The 25,725-nt window shown below is 41.1% G+C and overlaps 1 protein-coding gene across 2 annotated transcripts in view; it reads left to right on the forward strand.

The window, feature by feature from the left end:
- The window catches only part of PAQR3 (progestin and adipoQ receptor family member 3), a 1,198,746-nt gene that overhangs the window by 562,593 nt on the left and 610,428 nt on the right, over positions 1-25,725 (forward strand). Inside the window, exon 3 of one of the 2 annotated variants that reach the window (XM_044061213.1) lies at positions 10,679-10,841. The exons of the other annotated variant lie outside the window; for it this stretch is intronic. Coding sequence (XP_043917148.1) covers positions 10,679-10,841 — 163 coding nt within the window. The remainder of the gene's footprint in view (positions 1-10,678; positions 10,842-25,725) is intronic. 2 annotated transcript variants of the gene reach the window in all.

The following is a 25,725-nucleotide window of genomic DNA, read 5'->3' on the forward strand; positions in this document are numbered from 1 at the left end:
TACTCTAATGTTAATTCCACCACTAGCTATCATCTACCTTTATTCCACAGGCTACATCACCTTACTTACCTCCTACAATCACACAAAAAAACCAAACCTCTCACACTTCTAAAGAGCAATCTTTTAACTAAACTAGTTAATCCTACCCTACAAGATGGGGACATACACCCCAACCCTGGCCCTAACTCCCCTCCTCCCCAAAACTGCTCACCTAACTATAACAAAAACTTCCTCATAGGGCACCTCAACATTCAAAGCATACACAAGAAAATACCATTCATCCATGCCCTCTTAGATATCCATTCTTTTGACATCCTTTGCCTCTCTGAAACCTGGCTAAACCCAGGCACAAACGACTCAGAGATTATACCCCAAGGTTATAATGTAGTAAGACATGACCGCTTAAAGGTGGCGGAGTAGCAATACTTTTCAAGAATCAACTTAACATCTCTACCCAACCAGCATGTCCAAACCAAGATAGCAAAATAGAAGCCATCATTATTAAACTCCAACTAAATGCCAAAAAAGCCGTTTACATTATATGCGTGTATCTTCCTCCAGGCAACAACATTCCAATATTAGAAGACTTTCTAAGCTGGGTTTCTACTACCTACCCCAAGAAACCATAATTCTTGGCGGCGTTAACATAGATTGGAACACTATCAATGATGTCAATCCCTCCTCTCATATTAACCTACACGGTTTCACCCAAACCATTACCTCAACTACAAGGGTCCATAAGCCCAGTAAGAGAGTATATTAGACTGGATACTCACAAATAAAGTAAACAAACAGTATCAAGTAGGTACTATGCCAGACGATGTCAGTGACCACTCCTAACCTACATTACTAGACAAAAATCAGAATGTGTTAACCTCCCAAATACTAGGCTAATTCGAACCATCAAACATTTTAACATAGACCTCTTCCAAGCTGAACTGAGAGCATGCAATTGGAATTGCTTAAAATCACTTCCCCTGGAGGAGGCAGTCTCATATTTCAATACTACCTTCTTATCCATACTTGATAAACATGCTCCTGGACGTTCTATTAGAGTAAAAACCAAAACAGCCCCATGGCTTACCAACAATACTAAAAACATCATTCAAACTAGAAACAGAGCATGGACAAAATGGAGATGCCATAGACAAAACCCTGATTTAATTCTTTTTCGCCAGCTTAGAAACTTAGCTAAAAAATCAATAATCTCTGACAAGAAAAAATACTACTGTGAACTTCAGGAAACTCATCTTAACAATTCTAAATACTTCTGGTCATCAGTAAATAGACTTCTCTCCCCAGGAATTGCTAAAACTCCATCCCCAATTAATGCTGACCCAGAAACCCCTCTCCAGACTGCTAATGCTTTCAACTCTTTTTTCTCTGAAACTATTCAATCCCTAGCCAAACAAATGAACACCAACAACTCTTATATTCCAAATAATATAGCTAACTCCTCCTTTAACTTCTCTCTAAAACCCATATCTACTTCTTTCATATATAGACTCATTCATAAACTGAAACCTTGCACCCCTTCTGCAGACAAGCTCCCTTCTCTCTTCCTTCAAAAAGCGGCCAAAGAAATAGCTTACCCTATATCCTTACTTATAAACAGAACTATCCAAGAGGGAACCATCCCTGACATCTGGAAAATCTCCTATATTATCCCACTACATAAAGGTGGTAACTCCCTTGACCTCTCTAACTTTAGACCTATCGCCCTTCTCTCACCCCTAGCCAAAATCATGGAAAAATGTATTCATCAGCAACTTGTACACTATCTCTCTCTTCACAACATAATAGCAAACTGTCAGCATGGCTTTAGACCTCACCACAGTACCACCACTGCCCTTCTTTCCTTCATAGACACTATCAACAAAAATCGTAACAACAATACTCTCTCTTCCGCTCTCTTCATTGATCTCTCTAAAGCTTTCGATATGGTCAACCACTCTCTCTTAATCAATATTCTTGAATCACTCTCTTGTGACAAATTTGCCATTAAGTGGTTTAAATCTTATCTTAACAACAGACAACAAGCAGTATTATGGGAAAACCATATCTCATCACTCTTGCCCATTTCCATCGGAGTTCCCCAGGGCTCCATTCTTGGTCCTCTTCTGTTCTCTCTCTTTATTAACGATCTACAGACTGCTATCCCTCAAGCTACCTGCATACAATACGCAGATGATTCTACCCTTATCTGCTCGGCACCATCCCCTACAGAACTGATCTCACTGACCCAAAATACCTTTAACTCCGTAGAAACATGGTTTTCTAACGTTTTCTCCTTCTAAATGCTAAAAAAACAAAACTCCTCCTCTTCTCCCCCACCACTCGATCCCCTTTAAACTTTACCATTTCCTCAAATAACGGTACTCTCATCTCACCTGATCTCACTACAAAGCTTTTAGGAATAACCATTGACAATAATCTCTCCTTCGATCAGCACATTAACAACAACATCAAATTAGTTAACAGAAAAATAGGATCCCTTTATCGCATCAAACCTTTTCTAACCCCAGCAACTAGAATCAAAATTGCACAATCTCATCTTTTATCAACTCTCCTATACGCCTCCCCTATTTATACAAACCTTAAGCAAAGTAACCTCAACAAACTTACAACCTGCTATAACAAACTAGTAACCCATTTAGGACCCACCATTGTCTAAATCTAAAACAACTAGGCTGGCTAGAATTTCAAAACTACCTTATAATTCCTCAACTCACTATAGCCCACAACATTTTATACCTACCTGACAACACCCCAATACTCTCTCAACTTCTAATCCCTTACAACAATCTCAACTCACTTCGCTCCTCTTGTAAACTCATGACAAAATCTATAAAGGCAAACAACACAGCAGGTGTTTCTTTATTCACTAACACAATAGGTAAAAGCTGGAATCTCCTACCTAGTGACATAACTCTGACCACATCCCTGCCACTTTTCAAACAAAAACTTAAACAATACTTCCAAAATCATTGGCTGTGCTCCTGCAATACACCTGGCTAACCATTTTCTCTGTCTCCCCTCCTCTCTTTTCTTCTCTACCCTCCTCAGTTTTGTTTCTTTCACTGTTTTGAGATCAAGTATGTACTTTTTGTACAATTGTGTATATTTAATGAACTGCTTATAGTAAAAGTGTTCCTTTTAAATTTTCTTTCCTTTTTTTGTAAGATCTGATCTTAGCTGTTAACTTAAAATAGTAAATTTTATTATGTAATGTACTTAGTATATAGTGGAGCTTTTCTCCTCGGGCCTCTGCTGAAAATGGACATTGTATCCAGCCAGACTAGCCCGGTCAACAAATGTAAAATAAAATAAATAAAAAATAAATATCCACAACTTCTCCTCTGGTTAATAAAAATATGCCTGACTTGTATAAGACTATAAAGAGACTAAAACATTTAAACTGCTTTTATCTTACTAACTATAGCCATTTAACAGTGTTCGAGTGAATATAGTCAAGAAATTATTGGTGTTAATAGCTGTCGTGCATTATTTTAAAGATTTAACACAACTTCCAATTTTTCAGTTTTGTATTCTCTTTTGTCTAGCCACTTCTCACGTATCATTAGCTGCCACAGTGGAATCATTTTAATCCATAGTCCTAAATATTTAGTTTAACATGTTCCCATAAATATGGATATTGCTGAACCAATTTATGTGTGAGTACATAATTTATAGCTACTGATTTGTTTTAGCTTAATTTTGTATCCGAATTTTCCACAACACTGTAATGTCCATTTCTGGTTTTGTGACATATACAATATCTGCAAATGGAGCCAGCTTTTCTTGCTTACCATGTCAGTTATATCCTTGAATTTCTGACTCCCTTATTTTCTTTGCCAGTGGTTCTAAACATAATGCAGATGAAAAAAGGAAAGAGGACACCCCTGCCTGAATCCTCTGCTCAAGCAGAAATTGTCAGAGAGGACCCCATCCTCTTTAATTTTCACCCCCGATTTCTCATATATCCTCCTAAACAACCTTATAATTTTGTCAGGGAATGCAAATGCTTTCATTGCCCTGCTCATAAAGTCCCAGCTTACTGTCAGATGTTTTCTCTGCATCAAGACCCACCAACAACAATGGTATTTTCTTACATTCTGCTTCCTCTGGATCATCAGTGGTCTGTTAATGTTGTCAGATGTTTGTTTCCTGTCCATAAAACCACATTGGTCCATATCTGTCAATTTTGGTATCACCTTTGCCATTCTTGTCACCACTGTAGTGATAAACACTTCATAATCATAGTTTAGTATTGAAAGGTGCCTGCATGAAGCTGGATTTTTACCCTCTTTAGCTACCACTGCTGTCTCCCAGGATGTTGGTACTTGTCCTCCTCTTAAAATGTGGTTAATAAAAATCTTCCTGATCTTTATCCGTTTTCCCCTCCTAGCTTCCACACTTCTACAGGAATACCATCTGTTCCTAGAGACATTCCTGTAGATTGGTTTGGTTATACATCACCATTTTTATCTCCTCTCCTTCTGTTTTAAGTGTTAATTGTTGAGCCTCATCTGCGTCTAACATTGGCATATTTAAGTGTTCCATAAATATTGCATTTGTCCTTTTTCCTGATTTCCACATTTGTCTGCTTTATACAAATTGTAATAAAATTTCTGAAATAACTTTAGTATCTTTATAGAGCTCTTGTTATTTTTCTTGCTATAGACTCCCCGTACGTTTTGCAACAGCCTGCTCTTTCTGTTGCCCAAGTTGTGCTAAATGTTTTTGTGTTCTGGAGTTATCAAAAAACAGTTGCTTAATAGCAATCTTTCTAAACTCCTGCTTGGCATCCATGTACTCGCTTATTTTCTCTTTAGCACTTTGCAATTGCACCTCGTCTTGTTCTGTGAGATTACCCTTATTCTGCAATATGTTAACTTTTGTCAGCCTCTCTAAATAATTCTCGTTACTTCTTACCCATATATTTTCTCTACCCTATTTTTGTACTCCATTTTTGTTTATATATTAACTTCTGAAGTACTGTCCATCTTCCCTAATAACTCTCAAATTTCCCTTACTCATTCCTTAAATTCCTGTCTTTTTAACAGGTAGGTGAGGAAGTGCCAGTGTCTCATGGTTTACTTCATCACCCTGCATTTTTATTTCAGCTATTATTGGTACATGGTCTGAAAGAGTTAATGGGTGTGTGTTTGTCAAAGCTCTCAATTCAATTTCTGTCTAGTCTAACCCAGTTGTTTTTACTTGGGGAATAATATGTCAATTTTCTGAGTTCCTACTGCTGAATTATTGTCTTTTATACCAAATATTTTCATCAGTTTCTTCAGAAGTATATCCTTTTGTTATTTTCCCTTCTAGGCCCCTAAGATACAGCCTCACTGTTGCAAATCGAATCCCATTCTCCCTCTATAAGTAATATACCCTGCTGAAAGCTGATTATTTCTCCCAAAGATTTTTTAAGATCTTTAATAGCAGTTTTAGGTGCATTATAAATACATGTCGGTATAATCCTCTTACCTTGCCAGTAGTCCCTTACTACCACAAATCTACCATTACAGTGGATAGAAAAAGTTTATACACTTTTGTTAAAATGCCAGGTTTTTGTGATATAAAAAAAAGAGACCACAATAAATCATTTCAAAACTTTTCCCACCTTTAATGTGACCTATTACCTGTACAATTCAATTGAAAAACAAGCAAATTGGTTAGGAGAAAAAATATAAAAAAATAAAAAAGTACAATAAACAGATTGCATAAGTGTGCACACCCTTAAACTACTACTTTGTTGAAGCACCTTTTGATTTAATTACAGCATTCAGTTTTCTTCGGTAGGAGTCTAATAGCATGGCACATCTTGACTTGGCAATATTTGCCCACTCTTCCTTGCAAAGGTGCTCCAAATCTGTCAGATTGCTAGGGCATCTCTTGTGCACAGCCCTCTTCAGGTCACCCCAAAGATTTTCTATTGGATTTAGGTCTGGGCTCTGGCTGGGCCATTCCAAAATTTTAATTTTCTTCTGGTAAAGCCATTCTTTTGTTGATTTGAATGCATGCTCAGGTCATTGTCGTGTTGAAAGGTGAAATTCCTCTTCATCTTCAGCTTTCTAGCAGATGCCTGAAAGTTTTGGGCCAGAAGTGACTGGTATTTGGAACTGTTCATAATTCCCTCCACCTTGACTAAAGCCCCAGTTCCAGCTGAAGAAAAGCAACCCCAAAGCATGATATTGCCACCACTATGCTTCACTGTGGTAATAGTGTTCCTTTGGTGATGCAAAGTGTTGTTTTTGCGCCAAACATCCCTTTTGGAATTGTGGCCAAAAAGTTCAACCTTGGTCTCATCAGACCATAACACATTTTCCCACATGCTTTTGGGAGACTTGATTTATTGTTTTGCAAATTTTAGCCAGGCCTGGATGTTTTTTCTGTGTAAGAAAAGGCTTCCATCTTGCAACCCTACCCCATATCCCAGACATATGGAGAATACAGGAGATTGTTGTCACATGTAGTACACGAGTACTTGCAAGAAATTCCTGCAGCTCCTTCAGTGCTGCTGTAGGTCTCTTGGCAGCCTCCCTGGCCAGTTTGCCTTTTGTCTTTTCATCAGTTTTGGAGGGACGTCCAGTTCTTTGCAACGTCACTGTTGTCCCATATTTTCTCCACTTTTTCATGATTGTCTTCACTGTGTTCCATTGTATATCCAGTGCTGTGGAAATTTTTTTGTACCCGTCTCCTGACTGATGCCTTTCAACAATGAGACCCCTTTGATGCTTTGTAAGCTCTCTGTGAACCATGGCTTTTGCTGTAGCAGGCAACTGAGTAAATGTCAGGAAAATCCTACTAGGACAGCTCAACTTTATTTGGGGTTAATCAGTCTCTTTAATTGATGGCAGGTGTGTACCCTAGAAGTCTGAATGCTGTAATTAAATCAAAAGGTGCTTCAACAGTATTAGTTTAAGGGTGTGCACGTGTATGCAACCAGCTTATTGTACGTTTTTTATTTTATGTATTTTTTCCCCTAACAGATTTGTTTGTTTTTCAACTGAATTGTACAGGTAATAGGCCACATTAAAGGTGGGAAAAATTTTGAAATGATTTATTGTGGTCTAATTTTTTTTATATCACAAAAACCTGGCATTTTAACAGGGGTGTGTAATCTTTTTGTATCCAATGTATCTTTTCCCTCTTATATCACTATATCATCTCCTTTAGCAATTAATGTAAGTAATCCTGTTTTCCTTTGTCCCTGATATTCTGTTGAATATCCATCCTGAAATCCTTTCTTTATCAAATTCGCTTGATTAGCTCTTTCCAGCTGTATCTGCTGTAGCATCACTATTTGCACTCTGCATTAATTTATATAATTATTTCATTTTTGTCTATATTTGTGAGACCACTCCCATTCCATGTTAACTTAGAAAGTTTCACCATTATGCTAAGAAATTATTCTCATCTGTTATATATGACGCCTTTTTTTAAAATGTCTAGTTTACAGCTTTTGTGATATATGCACCGAGTAGTCTTTAGCAGGTTGATATTTCATACAGTTGCTTCTTGTCATCTTCATTTGAACCTCTGTCATATTTTACAAGACATATTGCTTTAATGAAAATTGTCAAACAAAAAAAAAAAAAAAACCCCGCTAATAAACTGCATATACTGTTTTAGGGGGTTCCTGTTAGATGACCGAAGACACATTCTTTCAGATGCATCTTGGTCAACTTGAAAAGACGAAAAGGCAAAATGACAAAGCGGTGTATAAGCAAATTCTTTCCCTGGGAAAGAAATCGCTTGGTCGTGTCCGTTACTTTGCCATTTTTGTCACTGCAGTGCGATCTCGGAGTTGGTATATTTAAGTAGGTGGGTGTGGGGTCAAAGCCCTCCAGTTTATGTTATGTTTTAAGTGTTTTTTTTTATTTTTTGGAAACAGAGATTTTTTTTTTTCCCTTGGGAAAAAAAAAAATCACTATTCTAAGCGTTAGAGTTTGTAATCTTTCGCTTACAGGGGGTCAATAAATCATCGTTCGCTTTTCTAAGCATTCGATGATTTAATATAGACCCGTTTTTAGGTATAGGGTCTGTAGGACTGTCCCTGATACTGTCTTTTATATTAACTTTTCCACCATCATCTCTTCTATTTTTTACATTCATGAACAGCTTCTGACCAAGAACCTTCATATTCCGACCCTTGCTTGAAACTGGTCCATTATTTTATGAGACCACATTTCCCTTTTTATATCACTCATGTATATTTCTAATTTTCACTGGTGATAGGTTGACAGACAAGATTAGAAAGGAGTCCCCATGAGCTATGTTTGCAGATAACATTGTGATATGTAGTGAGATTAGGGAACAGGTTGAGGAGACCCTGGAGAGGTGGAGATGTGCTCTAGAGAGGAGAGGAGAGGAATGAAGGTCAGCCAGACTAAGACAGAATATATGTGTGTGTGAATGAAAGGGAGGGTAAAGGAATGGTGAGGATGCAGGGAGTAGAGTTGGCAAAGGTGGATGAGTTTAAATACTTGGGATCAACAGTTCCGAGTAATGGCGAGTGTGGAAGAGAGGTGAAGAAGAGAGTACAGGCAGGGTGGAGTGGGTGGAGAAGAGTGTCGGGAGTGATTTGTGACAGACGAGTACCAGTAAGAGTGAAAGGGAAGGTCTACAAAAGGGTAGTGAGACCAGCTATGTTATATGGGTTAGAGACAGTGGCACTGACAAAAAGGCAGGAGTCAGAGCTGGATGTGGCAGAGTTAAAGATGTTATGATTTGCACTGGGTGTGACGAGGGTAGACAGGATTAGGACTAAGTATATTAGAGAGTCAGCCCAGGCTGGACAGTTTGGAGACAAAGCTAGAGAGGCGAGATTGTGTTGGTTTGGACATGTGCTGAGGAGGGATGCTGGGTATATTGGGAAAAGGATGCTAAGGATGGAGCTGCCAGGTAAGAGGAAAACAGGACGGCCTAAGACAAGGTTTATGGATGTGGTTAGAGAGGACATGCAGGTGGTTGGTGTGACAGAGCAAGATGCAGAGGACAGGAAGAAATGGAAACAGGTGATCCGCTGTGGCGACCCCTAACCGGGAAAAGCCAAAAGAAGAAGAATATATCACTCATGCAATTTTCCTGTTTTGCGTGTGCATATGCTTTGCATAGTAATACTTCCCAGTTATGCCCTGAGTTTTATTTGTTCATTTTCTGATTTCACTATCCCCTTCTTCCTTTTTTCCATATGTGAGTACTTAATCCCTCTTTTCTGTCTGTGAGATTCCTCTCCCTTTCTTCCTAGTTTAAAAGTAGTGTCATTGAGAGTTTTTTTCAACCCAGCTATAAGCACCATTGTTTTTTCTGGTCTAAGATGAAGTTTTGTCGCCGTCTTGGAGCTGGAGTGTTTGCTAGTTGCTCTCCCATCCTTGTCCCAGTCCATGTTTCCTTGTCCACTGACACAAGTGTTATCATCTTCCTGAGTGTGCTGCTATTGGAGCAGATAACATTTCTGAGAATGCTGCCTCCAGGCCCCTATCCTGGCATATTTTTGCCAGTTCTATGGCTATGCTTGCAACTATCTCATTTGTTTCCTCTGACCAGTCATTTTGTCTATGTGCACAATAATATGCGTCCAACCTTCCCCCTTGGTGGCCATCTTTGTCACTTTCCCCCATGGCTTACTGAGTCAGCTCATCCTGTCTTACTGTGTCTATGCATTTTATGCAGAAATTCTCCCTGAACAATGAAGAAACATTAAAAGAAGAGATTTTATAGATATGTGTTATGTGAGAAACTGCTTTATAAAATATGTAACCGATACGTGTTACGTGTCTGAAGGACATGGCACTTAATGCCACACTGGACCCAAAGTGGCATGACCAGTGTTGGTCACTTCATTAGAGGAATGTTTTTATTATAGTCATTCATTTGTTGACCAGGTAAAACCAGTTGGTCCCTTGTCTCTCTTTTGGGGTGGTGTGGGAGCACTGTCTGGTTAGGTAACTTGTTTATATGTAGGCAAGTGGAGACTGTGGGATTCAACCTCAGAATTACAGGTTATAACATGTTGACAGTTTATACCCTTAATTCTGTGAACTAAACTGTTGGGCAGTATCCTATTCTGTCATCATGTAGTGAATTCAAAGTTGATTTTTTTAAATAGTGGACATCGACTGATTTGTGGCCAGTTGAATTATTCTTTAACTGTTTTTGTTGGTGCAGCCTTCGGTGCTACTTTCTGGACCACTGTAATATTTACTTTATTTTTTTTCTACAGTTATATGTCCTAGATCTGTAGCTTATCTCAAGAGTAGTCTTCCATCAGAGATACTGGCAACAAGAGAAACAACATTTTTTTCAAGCATGTTTGGAGTAGCCACAAGAAATTTTAGCAGAAACATGCATAAGTGTAGATGACAGACGTAGAATACCAAGCTGGGAACATACCAAACTGAAATCTTAGGGACGACTGTAACGTAGCAGGTCCTCTTCTACAGATTAATTCTGTAATATTTGCTGATTCATTTTTTTATTGGGAGTGACATTTATGAGCAATGTCTATCAAAGAAGTGTGTGTGTGTGTGTGTGTGTGTGTGTGTGCACATGTACTGTCTGTCTTGAATAGCATAATGGTTGCAGCACTGATATGTCTTTCAGCAAATGAACCTAGGCAAGTAATATTTTGTCTGTAATACTTTGTTTTTCTGTTTCTCTTCTACAGTCTTTTCATTCTGTCTAATGAGACGGTGAATATTTGGAGCCATCTCCTGGGTTTTTTCCTTTTTCTTTCATTGGGTATTTATGACATGGCTTATGTGCTACCTTCAGTCAACGCCTCTAGGGAAGACTACGTCATCTGTTCTGTTTGTCTTTTTTGCTTTCAGGTATGGTTTTCAGAAGAATATAATTTCCTTACAGGTTCTTAATGCACTGTTTATTCTTCAAAGTCAGTTTTCACTATTATAGGCTGTGGGTTGTATTTACATACCATGTGCTTAGATTCATTTTCCAGTACTGGCATTGCAGTGCAGCATACGGGGGGATGCTGCACATTGAGTGGGCCATTCTTTGAGATGTTGAAACTGAGGTCCTAGCTACCTGAGTTGGTGATGGCTGAAGTGTATGTAAAATATCCCATTGTACTTACCAAAAGTAGTAGGCGACTTTTTATAGCACTTATTTACAAAATGTAAAACTTTTTATTCTTGTTCCTGTTTTACAAATATATGCAGTACTATTTCTTAATTTACATTACTTTAAATTATTTTAAATGTATATTACAAAAGTAAGATATTCAATCTTCCCATTATTGTTCTCCAAACCAAAACCTTGTTTTTGTCACTATGTCTTTCATTTCCCACTACTTTGAATATGACTTTTGACATAAGCCACACAATACGATACACTGTCTAGCTTTTTATTTTCCTTTATTTTGTACTGTCCATAGAATGTTACTACTTGTTACCATAGTTGGTGTTTTCTTCTTTTTCTTTCTTCCTTCCTTTCTTTTTTGAGATGTATGTAGCTTGTTTAAAATAACCAGCATGTCATGCAAACCAGATGGTTTTAAAAAATGCACTTACTGTGGGCACAAGGTTCCTCAATCTGATACCCGCAGGGAGTGGGTTTACTGTCTTGGGCCGGTGCACCTCGAATCACCCTGCTGCTCTTTGTGCTGGGTTTAACCAGTGTGCCCTTAGTGACAGAAGAAACAAACTCATTTTGAAAGGACTTTTACCATTTTCTGCTTCATCTATAGGCACCTCTTCTTCAGGGCTCAAGCCCCCACAAAAAAGGCAAAACAAGCTGGGGAACACAGAAAGCATTCCCCAGACAAGACATCTCCTTAAATCGCCGACCCTCCTAAAAAGGTTCCCAGACCATTGGATCCAAAGTTTTCAGATCTGACTTTTTCAGAGACCTCTCTTTCTCAGCCCTGTGCTCCATGGTTTTCACTGGAGCCGGTGTCCCTGAATTCAGATAGTCCTTTCTCCAACAATTGCCTAAAAGGACTCCCAGCCCTCCTTCTACCCTCCTCATCCATCTGGTCTTACCTCAGTCTTTCAGAAGCTGAGGTTGATAGAATTATGAGGAAACTTCTCAGGACACAAATCCAAATGGGGGTTTTGCGAGCTCCATCCCCCTCCAGATCCGTTAGCCACCCTTCTACCTCTGTCCCAGTTGCTCCTTCTCTGATCTGACTAACCACTTTGGAATCCTCGGACATGAAGGTCCCAAGAGTTGAGACATTGGATCCGACAGTACCTGTTACTTCAACTCTGACCATCTCCCTGACCCATTCAGCTCTAACTGTGTGGGAGTGGGATGGCTCTTGGAGCCGAAGCTTCTATGTCAGATTTAAGGGGCTGACTCCAACCCTGAAGATTTTGGAGCTGTCTGTTCCCCTCAGAGCTTTGGTGTTTGACAGCTCGGTGCCGACTCCCCCCTCAGAGCGGATGACCCATGGGACTCTGGGGTTCTGTGCTGCAAGAGCTTTGGCTTCAGAGGGATTGCCTTAAACATCCCCAGGTTCTCCCACTTTCGAGGTGGTGGAGAGGGTTTGCTCTGTGCCTAGGAGAGCCTCAACGCTTACATCCTCTGATCCAAACCTGTCCATCCTGTACCTGAGTTCTCTTTTTTATCACCTCCGGGACAGCCAACTCAGAAGAGCTTCCAGTCTCTTCCATCTTCGGAGCTCTTTTTCTCTTCCAATACCTCCCAGCACATCCCACTGAGAAGGTGCCTCATAAGAGAAAGTGAAAGAGGAGGCACTTGAGTTCTCCTCAAGAATCTGTCACAGAGGACACCAATTTTGATGAGGGGGGAAGGGTCCTCAAGATCTCCTCCTGAAGACCTCTCATTTGGAGACATTCTTGAAATCCTTTGCCGGAGAGGTGGTTAGTCTGTCTACTGTCCTACCCAGGAGGAATCAGTGTTTTTGGAAGTTTTCTGGTCTGGCCTATCTACATCTTGGTGTCCCCTCCCGCGGATGATCTTATCTCCCACAGGACATGGAAGGAGTGAGATTCTGTAAAACCCATTCCTAAGCACCCCGATAAAATCCTTAGTGCCCCTGCAGACAGATCACAATGAACTAAGGGTATCCCCGTAGATGCCATGGTTGTTGTGGCAGCCACCAATAAGGAGCTAGCTGAGCAAAGGTTCACTGTCCATCCCCCTAACAGGGAGTCTCTAAGGCTTTGGACAGGTTTGGTAAGTGCATTTACACTTCAGCAACCTTTGCATTGCGATCACTAAACTATCTGGTACACTTCACTGGACTACAGAGAGACTTGGTCAAGGAACTCTCTAGCTCTGTCCTAGGGTCCATGTCTGGTGAGGAACAGAAAACCTTTTCCTCCAGGATGGCCACCCTACAATCTTTTTCAAACACGTCCATGAGGTTAATCTCACATGCTGCAGAGGATATCTCAGGGGCTGGCAGTTCTGGCTTTGCCATAAAGCGTTATGCCTGGATGCGGCTTTGTGACTTTGCAGGAACTTTCAAAGTGTCCTTCATCAGTGCTCCTTTTGATGAATCATCGTTGTTTGGCCCCACATTTAAAGAAACTCTTTCTACCATAATGAGATAGATGGAAAGGCCATGTCTGCCATGATAATACATTTTTCTTCCCCACAAAGACCTTTCTCCAAAAACCAGCATGGTGGGAAAAAGATGTGGTTTAAAAAGACTCAAGGTTCTTTTCAGCAATCACAGGGAGATTTTTCCCCCAGAGGCAAAAGGAGAAACTACACTGGTAGATAGCCACTCACTTTCCACAGAATCAAGTATGTCGAGATTAATTCTCGGAAAGATTCTTCCAGTGCTCCTAAGAAGTTGCCCTACTGTCCTCTTCTGGAGGCAGTTGGGGGGTGGGCGCTTATCCTTGCACCCAGATGCCTGGTCAGCCATCACAGATGATCTTTGGGTGCAGAAGGATCATATCCAGTGGATATTTCATCCCATTTTTACAGCTTTTCAAACCAAAGAAAAATCTCCCTGATGTCCCACCCAATCATACGGAAGCAGCAGCACTAGAAATGACAAAGCTGCTAGACAAAAAGTCATCCAGACGGTCCCAGCAGACCAGTCAGTTCAGAAATCTACTCAAGGTTCTTTTAATGCCAAAAAAGACAGGGAACCTGAGGCCAGTTTAGGACCTATTGTTCCTAAACAGATCAGCAAAGAACTCAAAATTCCAGATGATTACAGTCCAGTCCATTTTTCCACTACTGCAAAAGGATGATTGGATGTGCTCAGTCGACTTTCAGGATGTGTACTATCATATCAAGATGAACAGATGCTCCAGAAGGTTTCTGCGCTTCCAGTTGGGAGCCAGTCATCATCAATTCAGAGTACTCCACTTTGGTCTTACCACAGACCCCAGGGTGTTCACCAAATGCATGGCAGTAGTAGCAGTTCACTTGAGTCTGCATGGATTCACCGTGTTTCCTTATCTAGATGACTGATGTCTGAGTGTATCAACCAGGCATCTACTAATACAAGCCAGAGATTATCTGCTGCATTTAACCCCCACTTTTGGTATCACTATCAGCATGCAAAAATCTCAATTACAGACCATACATATGATAGACTTCATAGGAGCACTTCTGGACAAAGTCAGTTGTCTAGCCTACCTACCTCCAGACAGGATTTCCACGTTAAGGTTGCATATCAGACAAATTCTGGCTATCCCAACACCCCAGGCAAATCTAGTCCTCAGAACATTAGGTTTGATGGCTACCACAATAGCATTGATCTCAACAGCATGATTACACACAAGAATTCTGCAATGGACGTTGGCGGTCCAATGGCCCTTAACATCTATGCCCGCTGAATAATGTTATAAAGTTATGCAGTGGGTGCAAGGACTCTCATCTGTGGTGGCTCCACTCGAAAGAAGTCGAATAAGGACGTCCCTTTTTTCTTCCTTCCCCCAATGCCATGTTAACCACAGATGCCTCCCAGTTGGGGTGGGTAAGGCACTACCTGGGTCTCAACACAGGAGACCAATTTGTATATCAGTGTTCTAGAGATTAGAGCAGTGCTTCTAGCATTGCAAGCCCTTCAGAGCTTTCTCCCTCTAGGGACTATTGTAGTACAGACGGACAATGTGTCAGTAGTATGGTACATCAGCAAGCAGGGTGGAACTAGATCCTGTCCACTGTGTCTAGAAGCAATGAGGGTTTGGCAATGGGTGGTTTCTTCCCACCACTTCCTAACTACAGTGCATATTCTGAGGAAGTCCCAACATCCTAGCAGACAGGCTCTGCAGAATTATCCTGATGCCTCATGGGTGGTCTCTAAATCAGTCAGTGTCAAACATGATTTTCCACAAATGGAGTCAACCTTGCTGCGACCTCTTCATATCTCCTTCCACCAAGTGCAGCAGGTTTTTTGCCCTGATCCCCCTCAAGGACAATTGCTGAGAGATGCTCTAGTCCATGTTTGGCCCTCTGGTCTTCTTTATGCTTACCGTCCCCTTCCCCAAGTTCCTCTAGAGCAAAGTGATCCTCATTGCTCCCTTTTGGCCTCTACAGGTCTGGTTTCCCTTCCTTTGGTTAAACACAAAAAATGCCAGACTGGCAGCACCAAAGGAAGCAATAAAATTGATTTTTTCATGAGAAATCCACAAAGCTTTTGGGTGAAATCTTTCTTCAGTGTGATATAAAAGTACAACTATAGTACAACTCATTAAATACAAAATGAAAGACACAGCCAGCCAGTCATGTTTTTACAACACTAAAACAAAACACACATATAAAGCTCTTAATGCTAAGTAGATGAATATAGAGCCATTACACAAATTATTCAAAAAGTTATTAAAAAAATAATCATGAAGTTGGCTAAAAAATGTTCTTATGTATATGTGTTAATATAAAAAAGTTTATTTGTATAAGTTTATTTGTATAAATTACTATAAAGCATATAACATCATAATGCCATCAGCAGTTACAGTTTTGTTTTTCTTTCAGAACATGTTTAATAATGACACTGGCATTGAGACCAGAAGCTTTATCAGCATTAAGTCTCAGAATCCATTTATGTTCTGCTACCTCTAATCTATTATTTATATCGCCCCATCTGACATTTGGTAAAAGTACTTACTACTCTAAAATTAAATTTATGTTGTAAACCTTTCTCAGTATAATGTTTAGATAGCGCATTTGTTATAACACTTCTTACGTCAGCTACTTGTTTTGTAATTCTATCCTTAAACTTCCTACTACATTTCCCTATGTAGAATGCTGGACAGACTAAACAGCTTGCTAGGTGTGCAACATTCTCTGTGGTGCAGGTTGCAAAACAATTTCAAATTTCCTATGTGTAACGGAGTGTATGAAAAGTGTCTCCTTTTTTATATACTTAGTTTACACAATTCTAATAAGGAAAAGAGCCCTTTTTAGGATCATCTGTGGATTCCTGGTGTTAATTTCCTTATAGCAAAGTCTCTGCTTTAAGTTTTTATTTCTAAATTCAAAATCTGAATTTTCTCCCACTATTCTACCCAGTTCAGGGTGTGCATTTAGAATAGTCCAGTTGCTGGGAATAATGTTCAAAACACTATTAGTTTTAATGTTAAAACATGTAATACATCTAATAAAATTATTTCCTGTTTGTCTTTGCTTGTTCTCGAATAGTTATTGTGCATAAAAAATGGTGTAGCTGATTCACCCCTCTTGCTGTCTACATATTTCCTGGGCTGATCTAAAAGTGTATCATCATGCTATCTCATTATAAATTTTGCATCTCCTGCATCTACTGATTGTATACCTGATCATTTGTATTCAGTCTACTTAATCTAAAGTCCTGATTTCTAACAATCCCTTTGAATAGATGCTGTGGCTGCATACTTCTCCTATGCAAGAACCTATTTGCTTGCACATCTTTTTTATGCACACTTGTTTGTATGTCACCTCATTCATTACTTAAACTAATATCCAGGAAGTTTCTTTTCTTTAGAAAAGTTCATCTTAAATTGGTGGTGGCATTGAGTTATGCAACAAAATTCAACAATGTTCACTTCCTGTTCAAAAACACAATAGCTACAAAATGTTTGTAGAAGGTAACAGATTGAGGCTATTCATCGTATTATAGACATTAGTAACTTCCCAACAATTCAAGGCTAAATTAGCATATGTATTTGCGACAGATGTACCCATTGCTACTCCTTTACGGACTCCCGAAAATACATAAAGATCTCCATAATCCACCAATGAGACCTGTTGTCTCTGATTAAAGGTAGGGTGACTGAACCAGTTTCCTTATATTTGGAATATCTTTTAAGTCCTTATTTAAGCAAGGTAAAGAGTTATATCAAGGATACAGGTGATTTTGTAGAAAAATTGTTAGTGATATGAAACTCACCATGGTACTAATTATTTTGCCACTTGACATAACCTGTCTGTTTATAGTGATACCAAATGAGTATGGGATAGATGCAGTTATGAAATTTCTGTGTGCTATTAATGAGCGCCAGTGTCTCATTTTAATTTCATTACCCTGTTTTTATTTTAGTTATTATTGGCACTGGGTGCGCATCAACACTTTCATTTAAATGCACATGTCTAGCCTAGCTCAATTTTTGTATCTTGTAGAATAACACGTAAATTAATTCCGAACTCCTAATACTAAATTCACATCTTCCATGCCAAATATTTTCATAAATTTCTTCAAAAGTCTACCCTCCTTTGTTATATTTTCCTTTCTGGGCCCCCCATACATATTTTCACTGTTGCAAATGAAATTCCACTCGCCGCCTATAATTATAATCCTTGCTGAAATTATTTCTCCAAGATTTTTCTTAAGCTCCATTATAGCAGTTTTAGGTGGAATATAAATACCTGCCAGTTTAATCCTTCCTTGCCAGTAAGCCCCATAGTACTACAAATATGCCATTATCATATTTTAATCATTTTCTACCACTATTGAAGCTCCACTTGCAATTAGTAAGTACTCCTGTTTTCCTTTGTCCCAGATATTTCTCTGAGTAATCATTCTGAAAACCTTTATGAAATTCACATGTTCAGTACTTTTCAAGTGTGTCTCCTCTAGCATAAGTATTTGCACTCAACATTTTTAGTATAGTTCACTCCTCTTTCTTTTTTGTATGTATCTGTGAGACCATTGACTTTTACAGACATTGCAGAAAGCATTATTGTCCTAAAAATTATTATTCCTTTCTTTTATGTATAATATCTTTTTGTTAAGTATCTAGTTCCAGCTTTTGTATTACATGCATATACTGTTTGGCAGGTTGATCTTTTATATTGCTGTTTCTTGTCATATCCATTTGAACCTATATCACCTCATACAAAACTTTTCATTTTATTGAAAGCCCTCAAACAAAAAAAAAAAAGAACACACCCACAATACTCCCTAAAACCTACCAACTTAATACTAATACACAAAACTATGTACATCTTCAAATATTGAAGTTTTACCCTCTTAATAGAAAGAGTTGTCCCAAAGTGACAGCCACACTGACAGACTTGGGTTAACCTAAAAGAAAGTTTATCCATACTAAGATGCATGGTATAGCCTGTGCTTCTGCTAAGTGCTGTCTGGTTTTGTCTTATTTTATAGCTCTCCCAGCTGAGAAAACACTTGAATGCTTTCAGAAAGCATTATCGCCTAGCCATTCCTCTTTATCAGACTGTCTCCATGGAGACATAAGGATCAGATGAAGAGTTGCTACTAAGCATGCATTTATTTATTAGAAAAAAAGCTTCATAATATTCAGTGATCCAAAGTTGTAGTTTTTATTTGGTCTTCAACCAGAGGGACTCTGATCCAGCACAGATCCAACTCGGCTGTATATTCTAGCATCAGATCCAAAGTTCAAGCTCCTCCCCTACCCATAATGCCTTTCTCTCCCTCTGCTCCAAGCTTCATAGTTCATAAGTGTGTCTTTTGGGTTTTATTCATCATTTCTTTAGTTTTCTTTCCCTCTAACCCCTACCTTCTCTTTGCATGTCTCGGCGTTGGTCTCTATAAAAAAATGTATATATTTTCTAGCCGTGTGAGTGTGTGAGTGCTTGGTCTTCCTTTGCCATGGGTGATGCTCCTAAGTTGAGCTTTAAGAATTGTGCAGAGTATGGGCATTAGCTACCTCCTTCAGATGCCCATACTGTGTGTGTATTGTCTTGGAGTTTCCCATTTAGATTCCTCCTGCTTGATCTGTGCGGGCTTCAACCCCCACATGTTTTTTAAACATCTTTATTAAATTTACACACATGACAAAGGCAATCTTATATTTATATAAATGAAAACCATACAAAATGATATCACTTTAGTTGCAAACAGTTTATATTACAGACACCATTGAAACAACTTTAGTTGTAAACATTATACATCTTTATAAACCATCCAGTCATTGTCAGTTAAACTCATTCAAATCCTGCCTCTTAAACCTCATTCCTGCTCTGCATATATTGTTCCCACAATTCCCATTTTTCCTATGTAGTTTGCTCCTTTCCTTTTCTAAAGATCCCAATTCCAGTTGTTTTATCTCTGTTGCTATATTCCCTGCTTCTAGTAAAGTTGGTCTAGACTTTGATTCCCATTTTCTAGTAATTGCTTTTTTGGCAGCCACCATAATTGGACTCAGCAAGGCTTTACTATGTCTAGGCAATTCCAGTTCTGTAGCATAACACAAAAAAATCATCTCCCCAGTCAGTGCAATCTGCACACGCAGCATATCGAGTAGAGTGGTCTGCAGGAACTCCAAAATCTGCATCTCATCACACCTCCAACAAATGTCCCCCAGCTACATCTTTCTTGCCAGTCACATCTCCAACATTTTCTATCCACCTGAGGAAAAAGTCTTTGGAGTCTACTTGGGGTATAAAAATACCCATGTAAACACTTCTAGGCAAAGATCCTAAATCTTCTAGACTTTGTTGCATATTTGGGAGATATACATATACCCCCCCATTGTCTCTCCATGAATTGCTTATCCAGTCTTTCTTCCCAATCCTTTCTAAGCTCCTCTGATTGATTCTTATAATTATCATGCAATAGTTTATATGCTTTACTAATTATTCTTTTTTTAAGTGCAGCTTCTGTGTTAGATTCTATTAAAAACTCCACCAGTGCTGTTCTTTCATTTAGGAGCCCCCTATTTCTTTCTCTTGCCTATACTCTGATATCAATCCTTGATAGGGAAGGCAATCTCTAACCTGCAGTCCAAATAAATTCTTGGCCTCTTTCCATTCTATTACCTTTCCCTTTTTAGTTATTTGCTCCCAATACCTTGGTTCCTTTGCCAGTTTTCTCCAATAAATTCTAGCCTCCTCTTGCCTACTATCTGTATCCCTGACCACAGTCAACCCTATTGGCAAAATCTCTTTTCTCCATTCTTGTGCTGGTTTGGTTCTTAGACTACTCCCTGCTATTTTATGAATATAATACTCTGTATGGTTTTGGTTGCTCTCCTTAAGAGTTTGCATCCAAAATCTCGATCTCTCCTTATTTTTTGATCTTCCTCCCTGTGTCAGCATCATTCTTTATCACTTTGAATTATAGTTTTCTGCTTGTGCAATTTATAAAAACCGTAACTGTGTTGCTCTAAAATACCCACTGAAATGAATTAATCCTAGTCCATCTTGTTCTGTTGGTAGCATCAGCTTATCCCATTTATCCCTTGGTGTCTTCCCTTCCCAGATAAAATCCTTCAACTCTTTTTAATTGCTGTCCACAGCTTCATCTCTGGTTGATAAAAGTATGCCTGACCTGTGTATAAGACTAAAGGGACTAAAAATATTTTAATGGCTTGTATCTTCGTATCCATATAACAGAACTTTCAGTTTCATAATTTTTTATATTGTACTCTGTTTATTCTCTACCCACATATCCGTAGCTGCCACCACAGAGTCATTTCTAATCCATACTCCTAAATACTTCCTTTTACCATGTCCCCATAAATACGGATATTGTTGGACCAATTTGTGTGTGGGTACATAATTTACTGCTATTGCTTTTGTTTTAACTTCATTAATTTTTGTATCCTGAAAAGATTTGAAACTGTCTTAAAATGTTCCACAACACTGTAATGCCCCTTTCTGGTTATGTCATGTATAAAATAACCTCATCTGCAAATTGAGCCAACTTTTCCTGACTACCATACCAGTTATATCCTTGAATTTCTGAGTCCCTTTATTTTCTTTGCCAATGGTTCCAAATATAATGCAAACAAAGGGGAAAGTGGACAACCCTGCCTGGTTCCTCTACTCAAGCAGAAATTATCGGGGAGGACCCCACCCACTTTAATTTGTGCCTCCAGTCCCTCGTATATTCTTCTAATCAACCTTATAATTGTATCAGGGAAAGCAAATGCTTTCATTTCAACCCCCACACTTTGATTGAGAGGAGCAACAAGCTTATTTTAATGAGCCTTCTCCCACTTCCTGCAGAGGCTGCTGCTACTTCATCTGCCATGGCTTCTGGGACTCAACCTCCCACTAACAAGCCCAGGGACAGAGAGAAGGCCTGTACTAAACAGCGGGATTGGCCTAGGAAGAGTTTTCCTTGGCTGAGCCCCATCTTAAGTTCTGGCCAGATCTGAGCCGGAGTTCTTCTTGGCTCCAGTCTCTGAGCTTCTCCCCAGAGCCAGAGACCTCTGGGGCTCAGACCCCAGCCGCCAGCTCTCCTTGGCGCCATTCTGGGCGGGGGTCAGCAGCCTCTTCATCTGGTCCACCTGGAGTCTGTCTGAAGCCGAGGTGGACAGCATGATGTTGAAATTCCTTCGGGCCCAGATTCAGCTGGAAGTCTTGCCTGCTCCATTCCCCGCCGGGGCTGGGAGCACGCAGTCCACCTTCCTTCCTATCTCTTCTTCTCCGATCCGGTGTTCGGTTTCGGAGTCCATGTGTGTGAGGTTCCTAGGTTTTGGGGAGTCACTGTCGATGTTCCCTGGTACCTTGATGCCAACCTTTGCCTTGAGCAGTTCAGCTCCGTTTTCAGAGCTGACTGTCTCTTGGAGCCGTAGCCTTGGTGTCTGGTCTGAGGGGAAAGGGATCGGCTTTGAGGTTTTCAGGGTCATCCCTTCCCCTTGGGGCCTCATTGCCTGGAGGCTCGGCTCCCCCATTGGCACCAATGGTGGCAGATCCAGCCTCAGCCCTGGCCATTCTGCCTTCAAGGGTCCACTCACCTTTGGCGTTCAAGGTGGTGGAATGGGTCCTTTTGTCTCCGTCAGAACTCTTGACACTCTTGTCTTCAGATTCCTCCCTGGCTCCCTCTTTTTCTGGGCCGGAGTCTTCTGTCCTGCCCCCTCAGGGACAGCTTGCTGCCAGTTCGTCCCAGGAGGTTCTGATTCTGGAACTCCCTGGGGCCCCCCTGAGGATCCCCCTCGGAAGTGTATGTGCAAGAGGAGGAACTTAGACTCCCCACCAGAGTCTCTCTCTGATGATACCAACTTGGAGGAAGGGGAGGGCTCCCCCTGATCACCCCTAAAGGATGTCTCCTTTGGGGACATCATAGAGATCCTTAGCCAGCGTGGTGGGTGGTCTACCCTCAAGCCCATTCCTGACGAGTCAGTATTCCAAGAGGCGTTTGGCACAGGACCTTCTACCTCCTGGGTGCCTGCCGACCCCCCCCCCCGTGGATTCTTTAGTGAATCTGATCTCCACTAGGGCATGCAAGGAACCAGACATGGTTGAGCCCATCCCAAAGCGTCCGGACAAGGTTCTAAGCACCCTATCTGACAACCCCCATTGGTCCAAGGGATCCCCAGTTGATCCCATAGTGGTTGCGGCAGCCACTAAGAAGGAGCTGGCTCAGGAGAGCTTCTCGGTCCTCCCTCCAGACAGGGAGTCTTGAGTGATGCATCATTTTGGGAAGCAGGCCTATGCTTCAACCACTTACTTGTGCTGATTTACCTGGCACATGTAAGCAGACTGCAGAGGAACCTGGTCAAAGAGGTCACCAAGTCTGCCCCAGGGTCCATGTCAGCAGAGGAGAAGAAGGTCTTCTCCTCCCATATGGCCACCCTCACTTCTGTTTTGAATATGTCCATGAGGCTTCTCTCACATGCTACCGAGGGTACCTAGAGGGCTGAGGGGACTGGTATGGCCATCAGGCGACACACTTGGCTATACCTTTGTGCCTTTTCAGAGCCTTTACAAATGCTCCCTACAATGGCTCCACCTTGTTTGGAGAAATGGTTTCGCGACACGTTAACCCAGAGTGAGAAAAAAGAGAAAACCTTGTCTGCCGTCAGGATCTGCTTCTTCACTCCACAAAGATTCTTATCAAGGAATCAGCATGGGGTCAGGAAGCTGTGTTTTTGGAAGTCTCAGGGTTCTTCCCAAAACACTCAGGATACGTCTTCCCCAGGGGCAGAGAGGGATATGACAGGCCCTGCCCACGTGGCAGAGTGGGTCCGAAAAACCAGGGGTCTTGGGATGCTTTCCCGGACAGACCGTTTCAGCACTCTTGAGGTATTGCCCAACTGCTCATCTCTGAGTCCATTACAAACGATCATTGGGTTCTGCAGATCATATCCAGAGGTTACTCTATCCCCTTTCTTTATCCCTCCCCATTCTCCCAAAAGGAGTCATCCAGCCCGTCCCCCCAGACCAGTCCATATCAGGCATTTATTCCAGGTTCTTTTTGGTGTAAAGAAAACTGGGGACTTAAGACCCATTCTGGATCTGTCAATCCTGACCCTGTCTGTTGCCAAGACAAAGTTTCTGACGGTCATCCTTCAGTCCATTCTGCCTTTCAGACAGATGAACGATTGGATATGTTCAGTGGATCTCCAGGATGCATACTACCCTATCAAGTTGGACAGGTGCTCTCGAAGGTTTCACCACTTCCAGCTGGGAGCCAGTAATTTTCAGTTCAGAGTACTCCCCTTTGGACTCACCACTGCCCCCTGGGTGTTTACCAAAGTAATGGCAGTACTGGTGGCTCACCTACGGCTGCAGGGATGTCAAGTCTTTCCCTACCTGGACGATTAGCTCCTCTTCACTCCCTCCAGGCATCTGCTAATGCAGACCAGGGATTATCTTCTTCAGATAGCCTCATCCCTGGGTATTACTGTAAATCTCACTAAGTCCCAGCTGACAACAGTTCAGGTGTTGGATTTCTTGCGTTCCTGGCTAGACACTATACAAGGCAAAGTGTTTCTGCCTCCAGACAGACCATCTTCACTCTGCCTTCATATACAGGACATTCTTCAAAAACAGTTACCCCCATCAGGCTTTGTTCTTGTGGCCACGATCAACCTTGTTTCAACTTTGCACCTTCATATCTGGGTCCTGCAGTGGACCTTAGTGGTTCAATGGTTCTTGCTAGACCTTCCTCTGTCCCATCCCATTCAACTGTCTCGTGTTTGCAAGGACTCCCTTCTTTGGTGACGCCAATCGCAGGATGTTCTTCTGGGTCAGCCATTTATTCTCCCCCTCCCATGACAACTGTGACCATAGATGCCTCCCCGCTGGGGTGGGGTGGGGGCATTGCATGGAAAGGACTGTCCAAGGCACGCGGTCTGCTCTGGAAACAAGTCTGCATATCAGTATCCTGAAGATAAGGGCGGTGCTTTCGGGTTGCAAGCTCTCCAAGCCTCTCCTCCTCCTGAGACTGTTGCCACACAGATGGACAATATGTCAGTGGTCTGGTACATCAACAAACAGGGGGGAACCAGGTCCTATCCCCTTTGCTGCAAAGCCATGAGATTGTGGAAGTGGGCAATCTCCAACAGCCGTTTTCTGGTGGCCATGCACATTCTGGAGAAGTCCAACATCCTGGCGGACAGGCTCAGTCAGTCTATTCTGATCCCTTATGAGTGGTCTCCATCAGTAGCAGACAAGATCTTTCTAAAGTGGGGTCAACCTTGCTGCAATCTCTTCACCTCTCCTTCCAACACGAATTGCAGTGAGTATTTCACTCTGATACTCCCTCTGGGGGAGTCCCCCAGAGACTATGTAGTCCATGCTTGGCCCTACCAGTCTTACAATATCCTCTTATTCCCAATTTCATTCGGAAAGCTCGGCGGCTGGGGAGTTCAGTTATCCTCATTGCCCCTTTCTGGCCTCGTCAAGTTTGGTTCCACACTCTGTGGTCTCGTATAGTGTGTCCTCCCTGGACTTTGGATATGGTCCCGGATCTGATTTTGCTTCCATCAAAGGCTCCTCACCTAAATCTAGTCAGCCTAAAGTTCTCTGCTTGGCTGCTCTATTTCTATGATAGCCAGGACTCCCAGGCTTTCTTCTGTTAAGAAGATCTTGATTACAGACTTCTACTAGGAAGATCTACTCTAGCAAATGGAAGTGGCTTTCGATCTGGGCTTCTCAGCATGACCTGGATCCTTTTACAGCTCCAGTCTGTACCATTTTGGATTTTTTCACAGATATTTTTAATCATGGAGCTAGTTTCTCTATTGTTAATTTCCATTTGGCGGCAATTTCCAGTTTCCATGTGGGCAAAAATGTGACCTCGTTAGCTTTGGCTGAACTTTATAAGGCCTTTTTGAAAGGTACCTTTCTTCTTAGGCCTCTAGTTAAGGACCCTACGGCCTCTTGGGATCTTACCTTTGTTCTGCAGGCTTTGATCCCCCCCCCCTCAAACCAGCTGCCTCAGTCGATTTGCAGTTTTTGTCGTGGAAGACTGCATTTTTGGGTGCAATTACCTCAGCCAGGAGGGTTTCTGAGCATTATCTATTAAGCCTCCTTACCTAGTTTTCCATAAAGACAGGATGTCCCTGCAGACCAAGCCGTCTTTCTTGTCGAAGGTGGCTTCAGCATCCAATATTAACTAGATCATTAATT

This window comes from Protopterus annectens, chromosome 2.part0 (genome assembly GCF_019279795.1).
Source record: "Protopterus annectens isolate FY-2018-M chromosome 2.part0, PAN1.0, whole genome shotgun sequence".
NCBI classification, from domain to species: domain Eukaryota; kingdom Metazoa; phylum Chordata; order Ceratodontiformes; family Protopteridae; genus Protopterus; species Protopterus annectens.